Consider the following 24,190-nt stretch of genomic DNA (forward strand, 5'->3'; position numbering starts at 1 on the left):
TGTAAGAAAACAAATATGACAGATATGTTGAACAACACTACAGCAAAGTACATCTCATTTTGATCTTATTTCCAGATGCAACCTTCCTCAAAATATAAAAGAATGAAATGATTTTCTTTCTAAAAGTCTCAGCCATATCAATAAAAAAAGGGAGAGACTAGTGAAAGGTGGTGATTTACTTAATCATGTAACAAAATTACTAAAAACTCAATACAAAATAGAAGACTGATTGTCACTTGGAAGGATGATATTGTATATCTTAGTACACAGAGAAACACAAGCAATAAAATTCATTTATCCTAGAACTGGAATTAGATGTGTAGTATGTTGCTATTGATTCCTGATAAACAAATGCTAACATTGCCACACATGCATTCAACAAATATTCTTTTTCATAGATGGGAAGATGAACTTAGTGATTTTTCCTACTTAACTCTATCAAAATCTCTCGCTAGAGTACACTGATTTTAGCAGTCTTGTAAGAGTTATGGAAGTTCCAGCAGGGCAAATTTCATTTTTGGAATTCTGTTTCGCAATCTACTGCGGGGTGTTAAATGCTGCAGCTGATACAGGTACTAACACCATTAGTAGGGAGATGCAAAGAATTCATGTTTCAGAATAGAAGACCCCATTGAAAGAGAAATTACTTTTTGAAGCATTCCTATTTGATAGTAGGTCCATTATGGATAATCTCTGAGCAAGCTTGGTAATTCACGCATGGGAAGTTTATGAAAAACCAAACTTTCCATGCTTTGGATAATTTTCTCCAAGATACAAGTCTTATAGGAAATGTAACAATCATATTTCTGCAGTAAGAGATGTTGAAGATGGGAAAAGGCGAAGAAGTCACAAGTGTTAGGTATGTTTCTCTTCAATTTCTCACCCACAGCCCCAGCTGGCCAGACATACAAGTCTGGATGCCCTGTAATGCTCAAATCAGAAACATTTCCAAAGTGCAACCAGGTTTTTTCTCAGCTTTATGCACCTCTTCTGCTTATCCCGGGGGCTAAACATGGTTTACCGCTGCTCGATACCATCCACAGCTTTTCAAAATGAAGCTGGAAAATCACTAGGAATATGTTGGATAAGATCCAACTCAATAGAGACTAATTAAATCTTTATTGCACCAGCATTTGCCTTGTAGAAAATCTGCATCGATCATTCACAGAATCAGCATCATTCACATTGAGAGGGACCTCAAAAGGTCTCTAAGTCCAATCTCCTGCTCAAAGCAGGGTCAGCTATATGGTCAGATTAGCTTGATCAGAGCTTTAGCCAGTCAGGTCTTGAAAACCTTCAGTTACAGAGACCACACTGCCACTCTGGAAAACCCATTTCAGTGACTGTCCTCAAATTTTTCTTTATATCCAGATGGACCTTCTCCGGTTTCAATTTATATCCCTTGTCTCTCATTATCCCACCATGCACCACTGATGTTATTGATCTTCTTGTAGGTACAGGCAGGTGACTTAGCGCCCTCAAAACCACTTCTTCTCCACCCTGAACAAGCCCCACTGTCTCAGCCTGACTGAGGAGCTCCTGCCCACAAACAGCATGAGGCCTTCTGCTGAACTCACTTCAGTTCATTAAAATCAGTCGTGTACTGGAGGACCCAAAACTGGCATGGTCTAACCAATGCTGAGCATGGGACAATCGCTTCCCTTAAGCAACTGGCTATGTTCTTGACACAGCCCAGGATGCTGTTATACTCAAGAGCACAGTTCCTAAAGCTATGTCTGGGGAATGCTTTATTTTTTATGTGCCAGCTATTCAGGCTGAACCTTATCAACACTTAGACTTTTTTACAGTGATTATTTGAAAACATTTATGCAATCCTCAGCTATGCAGCTTTTTTATCAGACAGCATAAAAGGCAGAACCTAAGAATAGTAGAGTTGAACTCGAATACCTCAAAGGGCATGAAAATGCTATTTTCTCAGAAACATTCATGTTTCATGATACAGCCAACTTCTGCAGCTTAGGTCTCCATGGAAACTTTAAAACTGAGTTTTAAAGACTGTTTATGTGAGTATATTTTTACAGAGAAACAAGTTGATATTTTGCTGTTGATTTAAAAATGGTTTTCAAAATAATTCTGCCTTTTCATTTAGATTTAGCTCATCTGCAACATTGGAAAATACAGTAAAAAAGGTGCAGAACTTTGTTCATAGGTCTCACACAAAGTTATTGCACATTGAGCAAGAATTATTTATATTACCAAAGCAGTTAAAGCTTTAGGACCCCATTATGTTGGGCACCATGCAAAACTGAATAAAATGAAAAAAGTCTCTGTTCCAGCAGTAACAATACAGCTTCTGTGCACTGAAGCCTGCAGTGCATTGGTATGCGTCAATACAAATTTGTCCAGTACAAGGTGATTCTGAATTTCACCACCTTATCTTCAGCCTGTAGAACTATTTAAAAGTAATACATATGTACACACCACATTTCACTACTTTTTGTGTCTTTAAAGCAACAACTAGACATGTTGGTTCAAAGAATACTATTCAACAAGAAACTGTCTTGCTGTGTCTTCACGGTTTACTTGTAAACTGGCAAACACTGAATTTAACTGGGAGTGTATGCTGTATTTATTGAAGCTTATGCTCTGCAGAAACAAAGAGACATCTTTTGAAAGCTTCCTATTCACTATCCACTACGATATGAAATTTTCAAGCTCTGCTTATACTCACAGACCATGAGATTATGATTCACAACACAATTAAAAGCCAAGGACTTTTGTCATACCACAAAGAAATGCACTGATTGCAACAGACATGTAATGGTTATGCAGATCTAATTTTCTCATTTGAATTTGAAATTTTGTTTGACTGAAGCATAGGACCCAGTGGTGATGAAAGAAAGCAAACTGAAAACAACAAATAAAAAAAAAAAATCTTAATCCTTGGTCGGTGCTTTGATACATTTTTTTGCTTGAAACATTTTTTTGCTTGAAACATATCGCTGTACCAGTTACAGCTCAGTTTAAAATGCTTATCTTTGAACATTACCAGGGAGCAAATGCAAGCAGTTAAGACTTGTAAGATTATGAGAAAAAAAGTCAATGTTATATATAAGTACAGAAAGCATGTGCGTTTATATACCATTTCAAAGGATTTTTATAGAGACAAACAGGTTAGAAAACAGCTGAGGAAAGTAAACAGCCTTCCTAAAACAAAATAATGACAGCATTCCCAAGATCTGAAAGCTTGGCTTGAAACAGCAGCAAAAACTCCAGAGGGTTAAATCTAGGGCTAGTATCTTATTGTACAGCAGCATTCTCAGCAGTCAGTTATACATATATACAGCAAATACACACAGCAGTACCCCAAAGCAGAAATATCTTTCCTTTCTATTAAGATGGTTTGCCGCTAGTTTAGACTGCTATGAATTTTTTATGAGCACCAATCTTGCCAGTTAAACATGCTGTACACATTTAAACTCTGCTGTCCTTCTTCCCACTGAAAATAAGGAAATAACTAATGCTGGAGAGATTAATTTAAGAAGGTCAACAAGGGATTTTTGTACTGTAACTTCCCATGTATTAGTAAAGTTACAATGTGTTTCAAATCTGCAGGCTTAATGCACACATTTAAAAGAAACATGGCCACAAACTGTTCTATTTTCGTAAGTGACCTCTATTTCCCTAGTATTAGCAGGCAAATGTTACCAGTCTAGACAGATTGCTTGTTCTATGATTTATAAACACATTATCAAAAAAGAACCAGCCAGATTTATACCACATGGCATATTCTTGTGGTAAGGCTATGTCATCAAATAGTCATAGTTCTTGGTATAGCTTCACTTTCAGACATCTTTATAAATGCTCTCTGCTTAAATAGAGGTTACAGTGACTTCTAAAGCAAACAATGAGAGACAATAAGAGAATACTGCCACATAATTCACCAGCTCAAGTTTATCACATTTCAGAGCACTGTTAATGGGTGTTCATTAGGAACTTGAATCTGAATTGACTTCATTTACAGCTAAAGGCTCATTGACTTCATAAAAACAATATCAGACACAAAATGTTACCCTCATACTTAGTGGTGAAATGCAGAGAAATGTGGTACAACATATCATAAGTAAAATAAAGATAATAAAGCCTTAAAAGTATATTCTTAATCAGAGAAAAACTGAATGATAAATGTGCTAACATGATATAGCAGTACAAGCTGTTCCACAGTAAGTAGCCCTTGTATTTTATCTCTGTTACGCACTTACAAAAACCATACTAAAATTTCTAACTGTAAAATAAGTAGCAATGAGAAAACGGGAAGAGAAAAGGAAGAATGAGTACTATAAGAATAAGATTTCGGCCAACTTCAAATCAAGATCAAAGCATTAACACTAACAAAAATAAATAAAACAAAACAACATTGTTATATCGAAGCTTATCTTCATGTCTCCTAGCCATGCTGACAACATGGGGGAAGAAGAAGAAAAACATTTTCAAACGCTAGCTTTATCCTGTGCAGCCCAATTTCCCTTGGTTAGCTGTGCAGTTAACAGGCAGAAAAGGAAAAGGGAAAGCAGAAAGGGAGATGGGAGGGAGAGAAAAACACACATATGTAGCTAAATCGAGGTCCTGCTCTCATCTTCTTCCATCTCTTTATTAACTGGAGACAGCCTTAAGAAACTTGCTTTTATGAACACACCCCACATTATTTTAGATATTTGCACCTGTATTTTAACTGAATTGTGGCATCACACATTTCTTGAAAAAAGTTAGGGAACGGTAGTTTTAAATTATTTTTTGTGAGGTACCAGGAGCCAGAGGAAGACAATACAGTTTTAAAAGACAGACAGCATACCAGAATCTATAAGCAGGTATTTACAACCAAAGCAACAACATACACCAGAAGCTGGAGCTCTCACTAAGGCGCGAGCTTAGTCTGCCACCATGGATAAACATTTTGCAGCACAGCATTATCAGTGCACAGACCTTTAAGCTGAATTACAGTCTTGGTTACTATCCTAGCCACTGTCTGAGGAAACAGGATGGATACAAGGAGATTTGCTGTATCCTTCCCTAAAGATAGAAATTAAACTTGAAGAGAGCAGGAGGAATTGGTAAAAGTGAAGGAAAACAATAGCATTTAAGAAAATTCCCCTCCTTCCAACAAAACCTGGGCTCCTATGTATTCATCACCATTTGGGGGTTTATCAACAGCAAGTTTATATTTTTGTGCTGACCCTAACATGCCTTTTGCCAGTAGCCAGTGTGACTGCAACGCGTCCTCAGGAAGATAATCTGTAAACCCATCAGAATACCACTGGTGTTGAATATATCTCATCATTACCTAAAACTGTCTCATATATGTCATGGCTGTTGCACGTACCCCTATTCTAACACTGCATTCATTTCTGATTGTAACTAATTTAAGCTCCACCAGCTACAAGACAGGTCACCTCTTGCAGTGTTTTCATCATTACAATTAAAACCAATTATTTCTGTTACTTTTCAATTTTTACAATACAAACAGTAAGAGGGTATTTGTTAATGCATGTGAGCCCTATCAATACCACAGGTTCCTCTTGCTTGGGTTGGTTTGTCTGCTTTAAAAAAGGATCTGTCTACACAAGATCAGATCAAAGATCTATATAAACTAGCACCCTTACTCCAACCACCGGAAGTAGAATGTATTTGAGAAAGAATCTTTAAACAGTAGATAGGTAGGTACATTTGATTCACTGAACATGGGTATTCATCAGAGGAACTAAGCTACATCATGAAATACAATTAATTTCTAACACATCTTTATACCTAGGAATAACACATCCGTACTTGTTGATTTGAGGGCATATGAAAGATATGATTAAAACCAGGCTCTGTCTCTCCATAAAATACAAAACCACACCCTTTCAAAAGTATTTTCTTGCTAGACTACATTCATGCCTTTTTTCAGAAACTCATTGCTACCGTATCTACCTCATTTTACTTATCCACAAATGTAGTTATTTTGCTGCAAAGTCACATGTGGCAGTTCCTGTACAACAGGACAGTCTGGGCAGTCAGGCCAATGCAAATAGGCTTGCTGAAATGCCAAGTCCTCAAAAAACACTTGGAACACTACCCTGAAGTAAAATGTTATTCTTTTTCAATTCAAGAATGGTCAGTATTTAAAGAGCAATTTATTAAAAATGTCTCAATAATGACAGCAAATTACACGGCATTGAACAAAGTCAGATTAAATGAATGATTTGTAAAAAGAAGTATTATCAAAACATCTAGAACCTCTTAAATGCAGGACAAACCTTTTTGATCACCTGGCAATGAAGGGCAATATAAATCTGTAGAAAAGACATTTATTACAGAAACTACTACAAGGCCAAAACACTTGGCAGGAGGACGCAGCTATGCCAAACATTCCTTTCATACACATTCTTCCTGCTACATAAATCGTATCTGCTTATACTATTGCTGCTGATGAGTATGTAAAACTGAGCTATCAAAAAAATTACTTACTTGTGAGTGATAAATAAAATATGTTTGCTATTGACATCTGAAAGCTAAAACCAAATTTAAATATTAATAGCTACAAGGGAGAAAGAGAATAGACCTATAGAAATCTTTGTAAGATACCAACCCACTGATTTTGATTCTTATTGGTCATATGTTCCCGTGAAGAGTTTCTAAAGTCAGAACAGTTTTCAGGTGAAAACCAGACTCAGGGAAAGAAAAAAAAAAATCCTCCTCACACCACAAGGTAAGTAGCCTGAATACTCATGGGGTACCTAAGAAGCTCAGGTTGGTTATTGTGTGTTGAGTACATTATGGGTCAGGCTATTAGTTACAGTGAGTGTGTTTTTTACTCTACTTTTGGAGCTGTTTTGCTTTGTAAAACAACAAATTAAAATGTAATTTTCATTGTAATAGGGCACCTGACTGGGCCAGTGTTTTAGTGTTCTTACCTCTGATGCGGAGGAACTCCACAGCAGGCAGTTCAAGTCAGTATTCTCATGCAAAAAGTATTATTCACTTGAGGCACATCCTTCATTTCCAGTCTGACTGGGACCAAGAAACAACTTTTTTGCTAATCTCCTATGGTGACTCCTACTCCAGAATTTCTCCTCGTCTAGGATCCAAGCAGAGGAGAAGCCCTATGACTTTTACTACTTCACTACTCCTGCCAAGAAAAGCCTGACTGAATATGTATGTTCTGACTATATTTCTGAACACAGGAATCTTCCTGCTCACCATGAATAACTGGAGAAAATGAGACACATTTTCTGAAAGGAAGCTTTTGAAGTTTCTGGAACTTTGGGCTTCTCTTTTAAGCTGCTTTTTATAACCCTGTATTTACTTCCAATTACAGTCCACAAGGGCATTCTTGTCCACACGGGCAAATTACCAGGTGTCTTAAACAAAACCAATAATGAAATAATTAAGTCTGCTTATATATTGAGTATATGTATATACATCTCAATATAAAGGATGACATAAAAATTTTTAAAAAATTAGCAACCACATTCACAAATGTACATACCAAGTTACCCATCTAAAGAGGTATTTTTATTCGAAATCCATAAATGATTGTTAATAGAGCAGCGGCTGCTCTCTTGCCAAAGTGACCTTTATGTTTCCTTTGAGGTGTTTCAAGCCTCCTGCTAAAATCAGGACTACCTCCTGAATGAGCAGGAAGTAAATAAAACCAGGCTGGGTTTTTTTTATCTTGTTTCTGAGGAGGGACAAAACAGAGTAATAAGTGACTAAACTAGAATGGAGAAGTCTTTAAGAATCTCCCAGCCAGAGAAACTAAGATGCTTCATCCATCCTTCATATATGAGGTATAGATATATATGCATTCATTTTGTGTAACTCGCTGTAGTACAGTTTTAATACTGTGCAAGATGAGGTATTTTTGTGCACACTGCACAGGAAATTGAAAAGAACACTGAGCTACCCTATGCTGTGATCCAGTAAAAGTGCAGATTATGCTTTTGTGGAAATGCTATAAAGGAAGAGTAGCCCTGAGCTAGTTCACTGCTTCTGGTTCACACAGGTTGCTCCCTCTACCAGAAACCCTGTCAGCTCCTTTAGCTCAAATCCCTGCCCTGCATAGCAGGCACATTTGCATGGAGAAAGTAAGGATCCAAGACTACTACAAGACAAAAAGCATCCATGGATAATGTGGAGGTATCTGAGTAATAATTTCCAAGGAATAGTATTAATGAAGGTTACACACATTAAAAAATAGTATTTTAATGGGAAAAGGCAGAGTAGCCTATCACCTAATGATAGATTAAAAATTATAAGGAACACCTAGATTGTGTATAGCATATGATACGGCATTGTACTGAGCACACTTTCATGTACATACATTTTTTCTTCAGAAAAATTATATGTTGCTGAAAAACTACAGTAAAGTCCAGACTGAACTCTGCCTCTCTAATCAGTGTTCACTGTTCCCAGAAATTCTGTGCTATTGGGATCAGGTAACTTGGTCTGAGATACAGTTAAATCATATCCGTAAACAACTGGAAAAAAACACACACACTTTTTTCCCAGAATGAGATTAAGTCTCCTGGATAATGGTAGAAACAAACCCCTCTCTTTATGCAGGATTTTTTATTAATGAAGCCTCTAAATTTCCAAGACATTCAGAAACACAAAACTTAAATATTGAGCAATCATATACTGTACATACAGAAGCAGAAAATCTGAATATCAACTAATATGCATGCATGTATGCACACATATAAAGATTTTTTCGCCTGCTCTCTCCAGCTTTTGTATTTGAAATACACCGTACCATCTAAAATTATTTCCAAATCTGGTTTTAAACTGCCCTCTGAATCACTTCCCAAACCGAATTTGTCCTCTTCTCTGATGTTAGAATACAATAAAGAATCAAGCCTCTAGAAAAATCATAGAGAGGAACAACAGACATTGTATACAACAAGAAAAGTCCAAAATAACATTTCTAGCACCTAACACTTGCATGATAAGCATGATATGAAAAGAACCATAAAGAAGTTGAAATTAACTAGCAGGCAGTTCTGAACTGAAACTTCTTGACAAACTTGATACTTCTACAATGAAATGATTGGCCTGGTTGATGAGGGGAGGGCAGTGGCTAGTATCTACCTGGACGTCAGTAAGTCCTTTGACATTGTCTCCCGTAACGTCCTCCAACAGAAGCTGTTGATGTAATGGTCGGATGAGCAGATAGCAAGGCAGCTTGAAAACTGGCTGAATGGCCAGGCCCAGAGGGTGGTGATCAGCATCACAAAGTCTAGGTGGAGGCCAGTAATTAGCAGTGTACCCCAGGGGTCCGTACTGGGTCCAGTCCTGTTTAATGTCTTTATTAATGATCTGGGGCAGAGTGTACTCTCAGCAAGTTTGCTGGTGACACAAAACTGGGAGAAGTGCTTGATACACCAGAGGGTTGTGCTGCCATCCAGGGAGACCTCAACAGGCTGGACAAATGGGCTGATAGGAATCTCCTGAGGTTCAACCAGGCGAAATGCAAAGTCCTACACCTGGGGAGGAACAATCCCATGCACCAGTACATGCTGGGGGCCACCCAGCTGGAAAGCAGCTTGGCAGAAAAGGACTTGTAGGTCCTGGTGGACACCAAGTTGAACATGAGCCAGCAATGTGCACTTGTGGCAAAGGCCAACGGTATCCTGGGCTGCATTAGACAAATAATTGCCAGCAGGTTGAGGGAGGTAGTCCTCTCCTCTACTTGGCACTGGTTATGGCAAACTTGGGAGTACTTGTCCCGTTCTGGGCTCCCCAGTACAAGAGAGATGTGAACATACTGGACAGAATCTAAGAAGGGCCATGAAGATGATTAAGGGACTTGAGGAAAAGGCTGAGAGAGCTGGGACTGTTTAGCCTGGAGAAGAGAAGGCTCAGAGGGGATCTTATTAATATATATAAATACCTGAAGGAAGGATGCAAAGAGGACAGAGACAGTCTCTTTTCACTGGTCCCCAGTGACAGGACAAGAGGCAATGGGCACAAACTGAAGCACAGGAGGTTCCCTCTCAGCATCAGGAAACAATTTCTTTACTGTGAGGGTGTCTAAGCCCTGGCACAGGTTGCTCAGGAAGGTTGTGGAGTCTCCATCCTTGGAGACATTTAAAAGCCATCTGAACATGGTCCTGGTCAACCAGCTCTAGCGGGGTTAGGTCAGGTGACTTCTGGAGTTCCCTTCCAACTTCAACCCTTCCATGATTTTGTGATTATGTGTAAGTACCACATAAAGGCAGCACAGATAGACAGCTGGGCCATTTGAGTCTTTACAGAAATACTGTTCTTAACATTATTCTCCATCTTCCACCTCTGTGAGTTAACAACTGTCATGCTGCAACACTTTACCACTTGTCTTTACTTGCCCTGAAGTTCCAAATGACTATAATTAATGAAGTGTTCCTTACAACATACAACATATTCCTCATTAGCCACAGGGCCATCAATACAGGATTCTTCTCCTGTACTTTTTCAATAATCTCCATAGCCTTGCACTGAGTATGTACCCTGCAGCTTCACAAATATGTTCTCTATCTCCTTTGTGGTCTAGTGTTCAACATTGTTTAGAAGCAACAAAGAATTTAACTATTCAAGTCTCCTGCATTCAGAGTGCTGATGTCTGGAGCACTAATCCTAAGTAAACTAGATATTGAAACTCACATGTAACCCACTTACATGCTTAAAGTAATAGTGAATCTTTGAGCTCTTGCTCAGGAGAGGTCACAGGGCCTTTTCAACTTTTCAACTTTTTAACTTTTCAAAGACAGACACCTTGGGTTCTCAGTAGTGAGCCTTCTGGGTAATGGAAATGTATTATCAGCTTGAATTAAGAGCATCCAAGCCCTTCCTTGCTGTTGTTCAAACTGTTAACAATTAACAGTAGTCAGTTGTGTAGACTTTAGTTAGAGGGATGATTAAAAGTCTGGTTCTTTGAGCTGTGCTACACAGAGCAGATTTCAGGTTTGAAGATGCTGACAGAGGTTGCAAAAAATGCCTTTAAACATTTTCTTACTATACAAAATCCTTTAAGATTTTCATAGAATAAGGGGGGAGGGGAGTACTTGTTTCTTAAAGGGAGAAAAACTGACATTATGGCTTTTTTCTGAAAAAAAGCTACAAATAAATTTGAACGCAAAGTAGTAAATATTTTGACCAACAAAATGTGGATTTCAGCTTTCAGCAAGTGACAATTGATTTAAAGTAATAGCAGAACTGAGAGAGGAAAGGCATTTTTTGATATGGTCTGGAGTTTACACAATCATTAATTGTGTATAATCAAAAGCTCACAAAACAGAAAATGCAGTTTGCTTTTATTTGCCTTGGATAAATATCCTATTCCTCTTTGTGCTGCTTAAGAATCTGTGCTCATGTGAGGGCAATATGATAGTTACAAACAAGGTTGTTCAAGGTGACAGGAAAAGGAGGATTAGCATGCCAACTTATCTCTGCTCCTCACACAGATGGGGCCAGAGGCATCAATCATTCGTGATAAGACATCCATATCATATTGACACAAAGTGTATATCAATGAAAGAAAATCTTACCGCACTCCATCTTTCTGAAGTGCTGCCTTGAAATTGTCCTATTAATTGTATTGCTATTTGGAAAAAATTACAACATTAGGAAAATGCTTTAGAAAAGACACTGCTATGCAAGGACTGTGTGTCACATTGCAGATTTAGGAAAAATAATTTTTACAACAGTATGTTGTCAAAACACAGAGGCACAAACTCTACATAAATGTAAAGGTCAGCAAAGCAACTGGGACTCTGGGCACGAGATGATGCAGCATTCTTATGCATACTCATCAATGCCAAGAACAGGGTCTGCAGTCCAAACTGAACAAATGTAGGCAGCAGGCTTAATACCCTCCATTCCCTTTTTCATAATACACTGCCTAGTGTTCTTGATGTTTTCAAAATTCTCTTAAAAAAACCCAGGCAAGATCTGTGGATATCCATGTGCTACAAATATAAACATAGTCTTACAGTATCTACATTGGAAAGGTAGGTATTTCAGAGGACACTGGGATATTAGATTTTTTGAACACAGTCATCTGGTAAATATTTTCTCTGGGGCTTTGTTTTTTGGTTTTGTTTTTTGTAACAGTAGAATATGCTTGTGGCAAGAAATAAAGTTAACAAATTCTCAGTGAATAATGCACATTGTCTGGAAAACAGCTAAGCTGTTACTTTGTCCCTTTCAACTTGTTAAACTGATTCTATTAAAAGCTGATAAGTGAGATCTTTCCAGGATCTGATGAAAAAAAAAAAATCAATATATTTTTGATTAAAGGATTGGTATTCTTAGAGCTCCAGTGTAAATGGGCCCTCTGGCTACACTAAGGTCATCACTGCTGCAACAAACTGCTGTATTGGGTAAATTACATGAGTACGTGTTGGCGAAAAGCATATACTATCATTAGATATCTTTTATTTCTCAAGAAATCTGCCACTACAAAACCGGTAACTGTGTAATCTGTTGAGGTACATACTATTGGCTTTGTAAGTGTGATCTAACTGCAGGAATAGAGATTCATTTCATTAACTTCTGTGCTGGTAAGAGAAGAAGATATTCCCAAAGCAAATAATCATCACCATACTCTTCAGTAGTCTAAATGCTGGGAATCTAAGCACCTTCATATTCCAACTTTACAGAACAGAAGCTAGGGATAATTTCTTAGGAATAGAAAAACCTAAAAAACTTCACAAACTCATAAATGACCACACATTACAATAGATTTATAAAGCAAGAGCATCAGAACACAGGATCATTGCACTCTGCTGAAATGTTGAAAACACATTTCCAGTCTTCCTTTGGAGCTCTAACAATGTGCTATCTTTACCTCAAGTTTAAACTTAAGTTATTTTCTCATAAATGCATCTCACATTAAATCAACTGCATTCAGGTGAATATAATCCGGTTTAACTCTGAAATTGTTTCTGTAATGGGATTGTAATGGCTAAAAAAATCAGTTAACTCCAAAGTAAAAAATTACATTAAGTATAGCTGAGTTATTCCATGTTTTACAGGATTTTCCCCCCATTCAAACTATGATCCTGTAATAACCATCTTACATACTCTATTTTACGATCTACATGATCAGGTTAGTTTGAATCGGGTGTTGGCTTTTGAAGAAAATCTTCTGATCGTCTCCACATTTTGATTCACAAGACAAAACAGTCTAAGCTGGTGAACTGGATTTCTCCTGCATAAAACTAAACTGGAACATACGCTCTTGATGCTCAGTCCACACAACCACAGAGTTAATCCAAAGTAAAGTCCTTAAAACATTTACACATGTTAACATTAGGCTTAGCATGAACTGCTGCTCTACAGATCCACTCCTACTGGCTGGCAGTACTTGCCACAGTACACAGCACTCTTAGACTTTCAATTTGTTCATCTAGTTATAACAAAATTAAATGATATAAAAACAACAAAGCTCAGTACTAAATTGATAAGTCCTTCTGATTTTGATTTTCTCAAACATTTGTTGAGCATGCCAGATTCAAGGAACAGATTTTATAAAAGCATTTCTTAACAACACTAATTAACTACCATCTGGACTCTCAATAGATCTAGATAGACTATGTTTGAGATAATAAACTTTAGAAACAGACTAAGATGTTGTACAGGTCTAAGCAGTCAGTAAAACCTCATCAGTGGCCAGGAAAACAGGACTGAACTGAAAGACAAAAAAGCCTCAAGAGCACATGTGACCATGGACCTCTTTCATTTTCCAAATACAGTACACTACCCTACAACTGTATATGCTAAAAATTTTGCCTTACGATTCTAATAGTGTAATTAGTTCTACAAATTAAACTGTTATCAAGATAGTTTTTTACTTTCTTAAAGGACAAAAAACTGAAGAATACACAAACAGGGCTTGTGACCTTAACAAATAAAAGAGGAAGAGGAATGTAAGGTTAGAAAACATAATAGTGCATAAAACAAAGAATTTTACTGGGACAAGCTATATGGCTGTACCATGTTAAAGCAGTGCCATTCATACACTTGCTCTATACCACTCAGGGGCTGTTACTATTCTAAGAAAGAAAACTACAAAGCAGAAAGAAGGGAAGACAAATGGAAGAAGATACAAGAACACACCAGGGAAAACTCTAGGAATCATCAGGGGCTGACTTCAGCTGTTTATTGTTAATTTAAATGATAGCAAAAATTATTCGTAGCAGCTAGCTTAACTAGAAAATATGGATATATACATATGCATACACAGTCAAGTGAAATTAGTATGCACCAATTAAGTAGAAAATGAATGACTTGTAACTGTAGTCTTAATGCATCAAGTGCAGAAGCATGTCATCACTCAGATTTAAATACTTGACTTAAGTACTGACAGTTTTCTTGCTTCCATACAGGAAATAGAATATTCATGTCCAAAAAAAGCCTTTTAAAGTGTAAAGACACACATTAGACAATTATATCAATATAGAAAGAGTCTACAAAGTAATAATTATTACTGTTTATTAACAACAATAATAAAATCATAAATAAACCTGTATTATTACTCCTACCTTAATACAACAGAACTGATGTTATTGTGGATGCTAACACAATTAGAAACAGTTATCTTAATAGCAATTTCCAGCAACAAAAGTACAGCTCCATACTGTCCCAAACAAATGGCAAGTAATCACAAAAGAACATTTATCTCTAGCTTACTGCAGTTGACAGAAAAAAAATTTCTGTTGCCCATAGTGGGCGCTGATAACACTAAGTTAAGTGCAATTGATGCATCACAGCTGCTACCAATCTAGAGGTATTTTCACTTAAGAAGTCTGAAGGTCAAAAAGAACCCCAAGCACCACACCGATTTTTTTGTCACTATCTAACATCAGATTTCTTCTCTGGGCAAGTCATTAATTCATTTCAACATCACAGTTTCCCACATCTCACCTGAAAAAAATTATCTAATTCTTAGTACATGTTGGGAAAACTATGAGCATTCATCCGTGCTATTAAGACGAAAAATAATTTAATTGATAATAAACTAGTTATAAATGTACCTAATTTTCCTTTTATTCAAAGCACTAAAGGAATACTAAGATACATTATCAAAACCACAATAATGGTTTAATGGTTTTATGGCTTTAATTTCCATCTCTTACTTATTTTAAAAGGTGCTATCCTAGAAATGCAGTGGTAGGTCACACAATGAGGGCACCAATTTATATGCTAGATTAGAAGAATATTCCTTAACTATGTACACTGCCTACTAGAACTACAACAACTTAACAAAAGATTTCAATATATACTGAAGCAACTAGCAAATTTGTACATGCATATATCACTTATTTTTGATCCATCTACTCTAAATCCTTTGCAAATATTTTAAGAGCAAATTCAGAGTGCTTTTCCTTATGTATTCCATTCTGAGGGGCTAATGTCAAGAACTCAGATACCTAATACTGAGTATCTATATCTTTTATGAATTCAACATCAACTCCTTCTGAACTTGAAGGCTCAAGCTTTATTGAAATCTAAAGTAGTGAAACAGAAAACAAAAAAGAAATAGAATGGATTCAGCTCAAAATTACTTCAGGGTATGCTTGAGCAGCTCTTTAATCAATACAGTCTACGGAATCTAAAGACCTATAAAACACACCCTAAAGAAGATGCAGACATTTCATCAGTGAATCACTTTCTAGATTTCACTGACTGTAACAGGAGCCTAGAGATGCAATTCACACAAAGATCTTAAGTTTACATGTCTTTGAAGCTGGATTCCAACCCTAAAGTCCATTCATTCATCATAAAAACTTCTAAGCTTAAACAAAAAGGAAATGCTAAGCATTGTCATGTACCTTAATCCTGGCATCTTACTCATGACTACAGAAAGATACCTCCATATACTCAGATTCCAGAGCCTGATGGCATCCCCCCCCTGCCCTAAAGATATACTTGCATGTTCTTTCAGGACCAATTTTTTTCTAATAAAGCACAACTAATCATAGAAACAAAAGATGAGGAGGAGGAGTTAGGGTTCTTCAGCCTGGAGAAGAGAAGGCTCCGGGGAGACCTTATAGCGGCCTTCCAGTACTTAAAGGGGGCTACAGGAAAGATGGGGAGGGACTCTTTATCAGGGACTGTAGAGATAGGATGAGGGGTGATGGTTTTAAACTGAAAGAAGGTAGATTTAGATCAGATATAAGAAGAAATTCTTTACTGTGAGGGTGGTGACACAGTGGAACAGGTTGTCCAGTGAGGTTGTGGATGCCCCCTCCCTGGAAGTGTTCAAGGCCGGGTTGGACGGGGCTTTGAGCCACCTGATCTAGTGGAAGGTGTCCCTGCCCATGGCAGGGGGGTTGGAACTGGATGATCTTTAAGGTCCCTTCCAACCCAAACCATTCTACGATTTTACGTTTCTATGAAATGCTGAATTTAAATATAAAGCATAGGGTGACCACTTTATTTTTTTTTAAATAAAGAGGAACAAGAGTGTAGTGTAGGTGAAAAACAGATTCATATTAACAGGCTGGGGTTTTCTTTAAGAAAACAAAGACCCATGCTCAGTTTCTTGCTCTGCCTTTGAATATTTAAACTTACATTTCCTATCTTCCAGGGAGTCTGGACTGTCTCTTAAGCTACAGTAATCGTCATTAAGCTACTGTACAAAGTGTAAAGGGAATTACAATTATAATTATTCTCCTTTCTCTCCTCTGGTTGTCTTTGCAAAGACAAACGGTGGCCAACATTGCATCATGTTAGAATCTAGCCCTGTCGAGAATACTTACTGAACTTGGTTCCTGTGGCAAAACACAAGGGTTATGAAAACTAGAGAAAAGTTGTATGCTGACATTTGGGATCATAGTTTACAACTTGATATGTAAAAATTTCTTTCCACTTCATACACCTATATTCTTTTAATCTGTTCTTAGCATGTAATGATGTTTTATTCTAGTCTCACTATGTCAACTGCAATAACTGTTAACACACTGTGCTTTCTGTTTTTAACTTGGTTTGTCTCAGTTGCTATGGCATGCTTTTTTCAGAGAGAATCTATAACTATAGCAACAACAACAAAAGTTTCACTACCTTTCATTGTTCAATGACTACATTTGAAGTCTGATCAGTTCTTAATTTTGCCTGAAAAAACTACAACGTTACAATGGCCTAAGGACAACCTTATTCTTGCACTTCAATATAAAGCTCAGCTATTAAACCATACTTTCCCTATGTTACCAAGTATCTTCTTTTTCCCTTGTTTTTCCAAAGCACAGACTTTTCCACATGGTAACATGCTATCCACCTTAATAACTCAGATATTTTCAAAATAAAGGAAGAGAAAAATCAAACCCTTTCAAAGTATTTGACACTACAGTTGATCAGGAAAATCAGTAACTGTAAATTTTCCAAGTCACTATCACAAAATCAAATTGTTTTATGCATGTTAGTAAAAATTACATCCTCTTATCAATAATGTACAAATACTCAAAATTTAATGAAAACATTGTGTATAAACTCTGCAGCAACATACAGATAGATTTATACTAATACGTTAAAAATAATCTCACTAAGAAAAATGCCACAAAATATCATTTATATGCTGTGGTTCCTTGCAGGCCAGTAACGTGAAGAAGCCAGGTGAGCTGTGAGCTCGAACATGCTATATTTCTTTCTGAATGTTGCTAACCATTTTGGATTAGAGCATCCTACCCAGAGGTTGCTTTTTCTTGCACTAGTCTGGAGCTGGACTAGGAAGGGAGCTGTTATACTCAACCTTCCTAAAGCCTTACTATTCCTTTTTGTAGATAGTTGCCCCACCTCAGTATCTACAATGCAATTCAGTTTAATTGTGATACATGAACAAATGTTTCTGTTCAAACAGCTGAATGTATGAAACAGGTAACATAAAACAATAAAGAAAATGCTGTGGAAAAAGATATGCAATCAATTAAAAAAATTAATCAGGTAATGTTGCTTCTAGTCCTCTAACAATCTTTTAAAGCTGCTATTTTAATTGCATAAACCTGAGGTTACAAAAAATGGAATGATACATAGAAAGATCTTATATTTACAGGTCCACCTGATAAGAAGCTAAATTAGTCTTAAGAAAAATACCAGAACAGAAATTCTACCATTAAATCTCAGTTCTGCTGGTTTTACTCTCTCCAAATGAACTCTTTGTTTAAGTGGCTACAGAGATCACTTGCTTTATATCAATTTCCATCAAAGACAATGAACACTATATTAGAACCGACATAAAGCCACATTTTTTGAGAAATTGTACCTGTGAGCTTGTATTTAACATTAGGCATTCAAACAGTCTCATTAAAACAAGCAGGATTACCCACCCGAGGAAAGCTTGGTACATATACAGTGCTTGCAAAACTGAAACTTGAGGTAAAAAGCAACAAAGTCCAAAGAAACAAAATCCAAAAATTCTAATACCATAAGCAACAAATTGACGAAATACATTTTAAGTCATGTATATTCATATACTACTATTCTTAATAGAAGATCTTTCTGTTTCAGGAAATAACTTCAGGAAATAATTTATAGTTCCTGAATTTTAGCTGTGCTTTTAACAAGTTTCATCTATTATTTTCATTGCATTTTTCTACTGGACCACAAGACAATGACTTAGGAAACCACCAGACAAAACACAGCTAGGCTATGACAGACCTTAAAGTGTTGCCACACACAGCTTTTGACCTGCACTTCCATCAGAAATGAGAAGAGTCTGTGTATTCAGGCTCCACAACTCTGTTATTACCAGCAGGCTTTGGCATCATTGCAGGGTGTGAACTGCAGTAGCTGGGGAGCGCAGACACTGTCTCCTCTCATATATCATCTTTCTGAGGGAGGCTGTTCATTTCATGCATGCATCAGCCAGGGCCTAAAGACCTCTGAAATACCCCACCCATTTGTACTAAATAAAAATTACACATCATACCATACTGTTGTGCACCAAGACCAACTAACTTTGGTTTAACTCTGTGATGACTTGGTTATGTCGCTTCCAGGTCTAGTCCAGAAAGACCATAGAAATCTCCAGCTTGGACACCTCTGCATTCCAGAGTTCATTCTGCGATATAGATGTACCTTGCATTTAATTTGTTTCTGTGAAAACTCTCTTGGTTTCAGTTTTTTCAACATGTTGAGAGGTTTCTGTTTGTTCCTTGGGAGGTGTTTTTTGTTGTGATTTTGTTGTTGTGGGGGTGTATGTTTGTTTTGCAGATGGTTGCAAACTACCTTCACAAAGTTCATCTCGTCATTCCCCCCATGCCCTAGAAGGCAGTTTGGATTCATGGCAAGACGCTTCTTCAAGGTTTGCCAGTAATGGGATGAGGAAGTTCACACATAATAAAGCAGCTGCAAACAGACACTGGAGTCAGGAATCAATAACTAAAGGTCAGATCACAGCAAGCATGTGACAAACAGCTCTAGAATGTGTGCTTTCATGTGAACATGAAATCCAATCCATTTGCTTTCATACCACCACTACTGCTATAACCTTGTTTTCAGCAATCCCTAACACCTAAATTGTTTTCTGTCAAGCTCTGAAGCTCTCTCCTAAATCTATCAGCTGCTGTGGCATTCACTGGAGTGAACACAAAAGATGTGCCCTGATGCACATTTAACTCTCAGAAATGACAGTAAACTGCATTTTGGTGACTAATGCCCAAAGTGCAGGCCAGAATGAAGTGTCAGTATTTAGCAACTAACACTGTAACCATAGTTGCTTATGTATTATTTCATTAACAATAAAAAACAATTTACTCAGTTTAATTTACTCAGTATAATCTTCCTTCAAAGCACTGGTTAGTTATCTTGCCCAACTACAAAGCACAGATGCAATTTTGTCAAATTCAGCCCAAATTCCACATTGTTCCCCAAATTCCTATTGCCATATGTAAGATGACAACTAGTACAGTCATGGCTTTGTACACATTTTGAGTAATGCTTTTTACCCTATTAACAGGCTTGGAGCAGTAGCTTGTATTTCTTTTTGTGTATTTGTGAGCTGTCGTATCTACAGTGTTTTTTGTTTTGAAGTCTAGTCTTTCATTTCTCTAGTGGCCAGTCTTAAAGCAGATGATGTTTGTTGCCTCCAGAACATGTTCCTTCTAAAGGAGGGAAGGGGAAGGGGAAGGGGAAGGGGAAGGGGAAGGGGAAGGGGAAGGGGAAGGGGAAGGGGAAGGGGAAGGGGAAGGGGAAGGGGAAGGGGAAGGGGAAGGGGAAGGGGAAGGGGAAGGGGAAGGGGAAGGGGAAGGGGAAGGGGAAGGGGAAGGGGAAGGGGAAGGGGAAGGGGAAGGGGAAGGGGAAGGGGAAGGGGAAGGGGAAGGGGAAGGGGAAGGGGAAGGGGAAGGGGAAGGGGAAGGGGAAGGGGGTAGAGAAGAATACAGTGGTCAACAACCAGCAGCAAATTATGAATGGGAGCCTTCTGACCAGAGGTATCCTTCCATTGTACTGGGTTTGCACGGCAAGGTTTTCATTGCAGGAGGGGCTACAGGGGTGGCTTCTGTGAGAAGCTGCTAGAAGCTTCCCCTATGTCCAACAGAGCCAATGCCAGCCGGCTCCAAGACAGACCCACTGCTGGCCAAGGCCAAACCAACCAGCAACGGTGGTAGTGCCTCTGGGATAACATATTTGAGAAGGGGAAAAAGTTGCAGTGCAGCTGGAGAGAAGTTGCAACTGCAGAGAGAGTTGCAACTGGAGAGAGAGTTGCAACTGCAGCTGGAGAGCTGCAACTGCAGCTGGAGAGAAGAGCGAGAATATATGAGAGAAACAACTCTGCAGACATCAAGGTCAGTGAAGAAAGATGGGCAGGAGGTGAGGCAGGTTTTTCCCCTGCAGCCCATGGAGATCCATGGTAGAGCAGATCTCCACCTGCAGCCCATGGACGACCCCACGCTGGAGCAGGTGGATGTGCCCAAAGAAGGCTGTGACCCCGTCAGAAGCCTGTGCTGGAACAGGCTCCTGACAGGACCTGTGGCCCCATGGAGAGAGAAGCCCATGCTGGAGCAGGTTTGCTGGCAGGACTTGTGACCCCATGGGGGACCCATGGTGGAGCAGTTCGTGAAGAACTGCAGTCCATGAGAAGGACTCACGTTGGAGTTCATGGAGGACTGTCTCCTGTGGGAGGGACCCCACGCTGGAGGAGGGGAGGAGTGTAAGGATGAGGAGGAAGGAGCAGCAGAGACAACATGTGATGAACTGACTGCAACCCCCATTCCCTGTTCCCTTGCACAGGGGGAGAGTAGAAAAAAATCGAGAATGAGGTTGAACTCAGGAAGAAGGGAGGGGAGGTAGGGGGAAGGTGTTTTTAAGATTTGGTTTTACTTCTCATTACCCTACCCTGATTTGATTGGCAATAAATTAAATCCATTTTCGTCGAGTCTGGTTTTGCCCCTGACGGTAATTGGTGAGTGATCTCTCCCTGTCCCTGTCTCCACCCACAAGCCTTTTGTTCTATTTTCTCTCCTCGTTCTGCTAAGGAGCAGAGTGATAGAGCAAGTTGGTGGGCACCTGGCATCCAGCCAGGGTCAACCCAACACACCCATCACCACTCCACAAGCATTTAATAGTTCAATCTTCCTGGCATATTCCTCAAACAGAACTTATAAGGCTTTTGCACTAACTCTGCTCTCCTCCTACACTCATGTTTAAGTGCATAGTGGTTCCGCTGCTGTTCACTCCCATGTTGTCTCTCTTGGCCAGAAATGTGCTGGGAGTAGAAATAACTATGGAATATTTAAAAATTCAAAGGTTATCAGGGCTCTCACAGAATTTAAACTCTAGAACAAACAGAAAAAGAATGGTTGCAGGATCAGCTCCCAGCTGAAAAAAGAGGGCAAACATCCCCTAAGTGATTGTGAGATTGGGTTTGATTGTTTCACTGAAGAACAGGCAACACCTCATTGAAGTACAGGCTCCTTTTATAAAAAGACTCTTAATTCACTGATTAAGGGCAGCCCATGTACATACAGTGTATATTGACAAAACTTACATAAAATCAGTATTCCAGTGAAAAATCATGTGGTACCTGATCGGCCGATTTTCTTTACTATCGAAGAGTGAGAAGATTACTTCCAGTTCCTCTCCCAGATTGGAGCACATTAGACTCTTCATCTGAACAAAAAGATGGTGGCTGCTAGCTGGTACTGGTGTGTCTTTCTTTCGATGACGATGCTCCATCTAAAAATACCAGAAACAACATAGCAGCCAGTTTGAATTACTTGTAAAAATCTCAAAACAAAAAGAGGTAAAAATCATGATACTGAACTACTTTCTTAATTCTGCTTTTTAAATTTTTAATTCAGTATTAACTTGTAATAGGTTCTTTTTTTTTTTTGTATCTGAGAAGGAGAACACAAGGAAGTGACGCAGGGAAGCAAGATGCAGTGTTGCACTGAATCATAATTATCTCTAAGAGAAAAACAGTAACCTCTAGAAGTTTACCTTTTTTCTACTCTGAAGATTCCATGTCACTTTAAAGCTTTGTGCTGTAAGAATATAATTCATAGCTGCTATAAATAGTTACCGATCTGATATTCCAGTATTCAAACACACAAAAAAATGTTTTAGCAGAACACTAAATACCAGTATTTTAAAATGGAAAAAAGTAACATTCATATTTCTTAATCTGTCAGACTGCTATATAGACGCTACTAAACTCTCTTGATTTGACTTCACAGTTTATGCCTTCACCATTTTAATCACTTGTTAAGAGTAAGATGTACTATTTCTCTCCTACATTGTACCAAAAATAGTTTTAAACAGCAATCTTTCTAAGCTACTTAGCCTTCAAACTGAGGTTATCTTGGGCTTTTTTTTTTCCTCTTTATTTTTTGAAAGTGCACTTCATGAGTTCCATTATTAGTTTTCTGTGTTATTCTTCCTCTGTATGTTTCTTCTTATGATTACAGGTTCCTCGCTGTATTTCATCTAGTGCTTCAACAGGATTCCATAAGATGACATATGACTTTGAAACTGCCTGAAGGTATACTGATTCTAGCATGAAGAAATTACTACTAGGTTTGACATTACAAGTTATCAACATAAGTAGTTAAAAGTTATAAAAAATGTATTACAATTTCAGCTCCACAGAAAATTGTAGCCATCATATTTTTGCTTTATTCTATATTTAAATAAAAAAGTTAACATAAATAAAATTTAGTTTAAATAAAAGCTTAGTTTTAAGCAAATAAGGCTCAGAATTGTGTATCTGTAACAGCTGCAGTACTTAAATACGAGCCAAAGCCCACATAAATTAATTGGCATGTTTTCTTAGACCTCACTGGAGGTTAAATAAGAAATACCAGTGCTGGTTGTAGTAAATCAAGATGGACTTTTATACCCAAAGGAAAGCTTTTCTATGCAGTTTAACTGCTATTTACATTAATATATTAGAAAAGACCAATACCCCAGTATGATTAATTATGACAATACTTGTATCATGAGTATATTATTGTATTTCCACAAATCTTATCTAACAGGACTCAAGGACCAGGTAAAGCTCTAATGAAAAAGAGTCTCATAAGCTTTTATTGTGACTGTTAATATGAATTTAATCATCAATTTTAATGATATATCAGAAAACAAAACTGTTAACAAATAATATGAAAAATGGCATGTGTGCACACACAAATTTGATATCAAATCAGAGCATCTCATAAAGATGTTCAAAATACGTAACTGTTCAAAAGAAAAGTTCTTTCCTCATCGTAAAACTCATTACCTTATGAAATACCAGTTTATTTGATCAAAAAAGTACTTTTGGTTAAGTAGATGAAAGATGCCATCAAAACATCAGTACATAATTTGATAGCAAAAGTACTGAGCATTATATTCACATACCAGCCTGTAGAGCTCCGTAATGCTGATCTCTTCAGGATCCACCATAGCATATTCTTTTCTTGGAACTAAGTCAAGTCCCAGCTGTCTGTATGAGAAATGGAGTAACAGTAAGTAGTTTCTACATACAAAGGAAACAAATTACCTCATTGCTTCTATTTACATTTAACATAAACATTCCAACAAACAATGTACATGTTAATTGGTACTCTACAGTCAATTTTGGTTTTGTTTTAATGTATTTTGGCTGTATTCACCATTCATGGATGATTCCTCCTCTCTCTTCATTTTGTAACGTTAACAGAATACGTTTTTCCACAATTTTTAAATCTGTTTCACATTGTGGAAAATGTACAATGGATATTTTCCTTTGTACTATTGT

At 37.8% G+C, this 24,190-nt stretch overlaps 1 protein-coding gene across 1 annotated transcript in view; it reads right to left on the reverse strand.

Moving 5' to 3' along the window:
* Window positions 1-24,190, reverse strand: part of DOCK4 (dedicator of cytokinesis 4) — a 255,555-nt gene that overhangs the window by 130,707 nt on the left and 100,658 nt on the right. The window contains exons 7-8 of the mRNA XM_074827524.1: window positions 23,812-23,896; window positions 21,998-22,149 (exon numbers count right to left, since the gene is read on the reverse strand). Coding sequence (XP_074683625.1) covers window positions 21,998-22,149; window positions 23,812-23,896 — 237 coding nt within the window. The remainder of the gene's footprint in view (window positions 1-21,997; window positions 22,150-23,811; window positions 23,897-24,190) is intronic.

This window comes from Strix aluco, chromosome 5, assembly GCF_031877795.1.
Source record: "Strix aluco isolate bStrAlu1 chromosome 5, bStrAlu1.hap1, whole genome shotgun sequence".
NCBI lineage: Eukaryota > Metazoa > Chordata > Aves > Strigiformes > Strigidae > Strix > Strix aluco.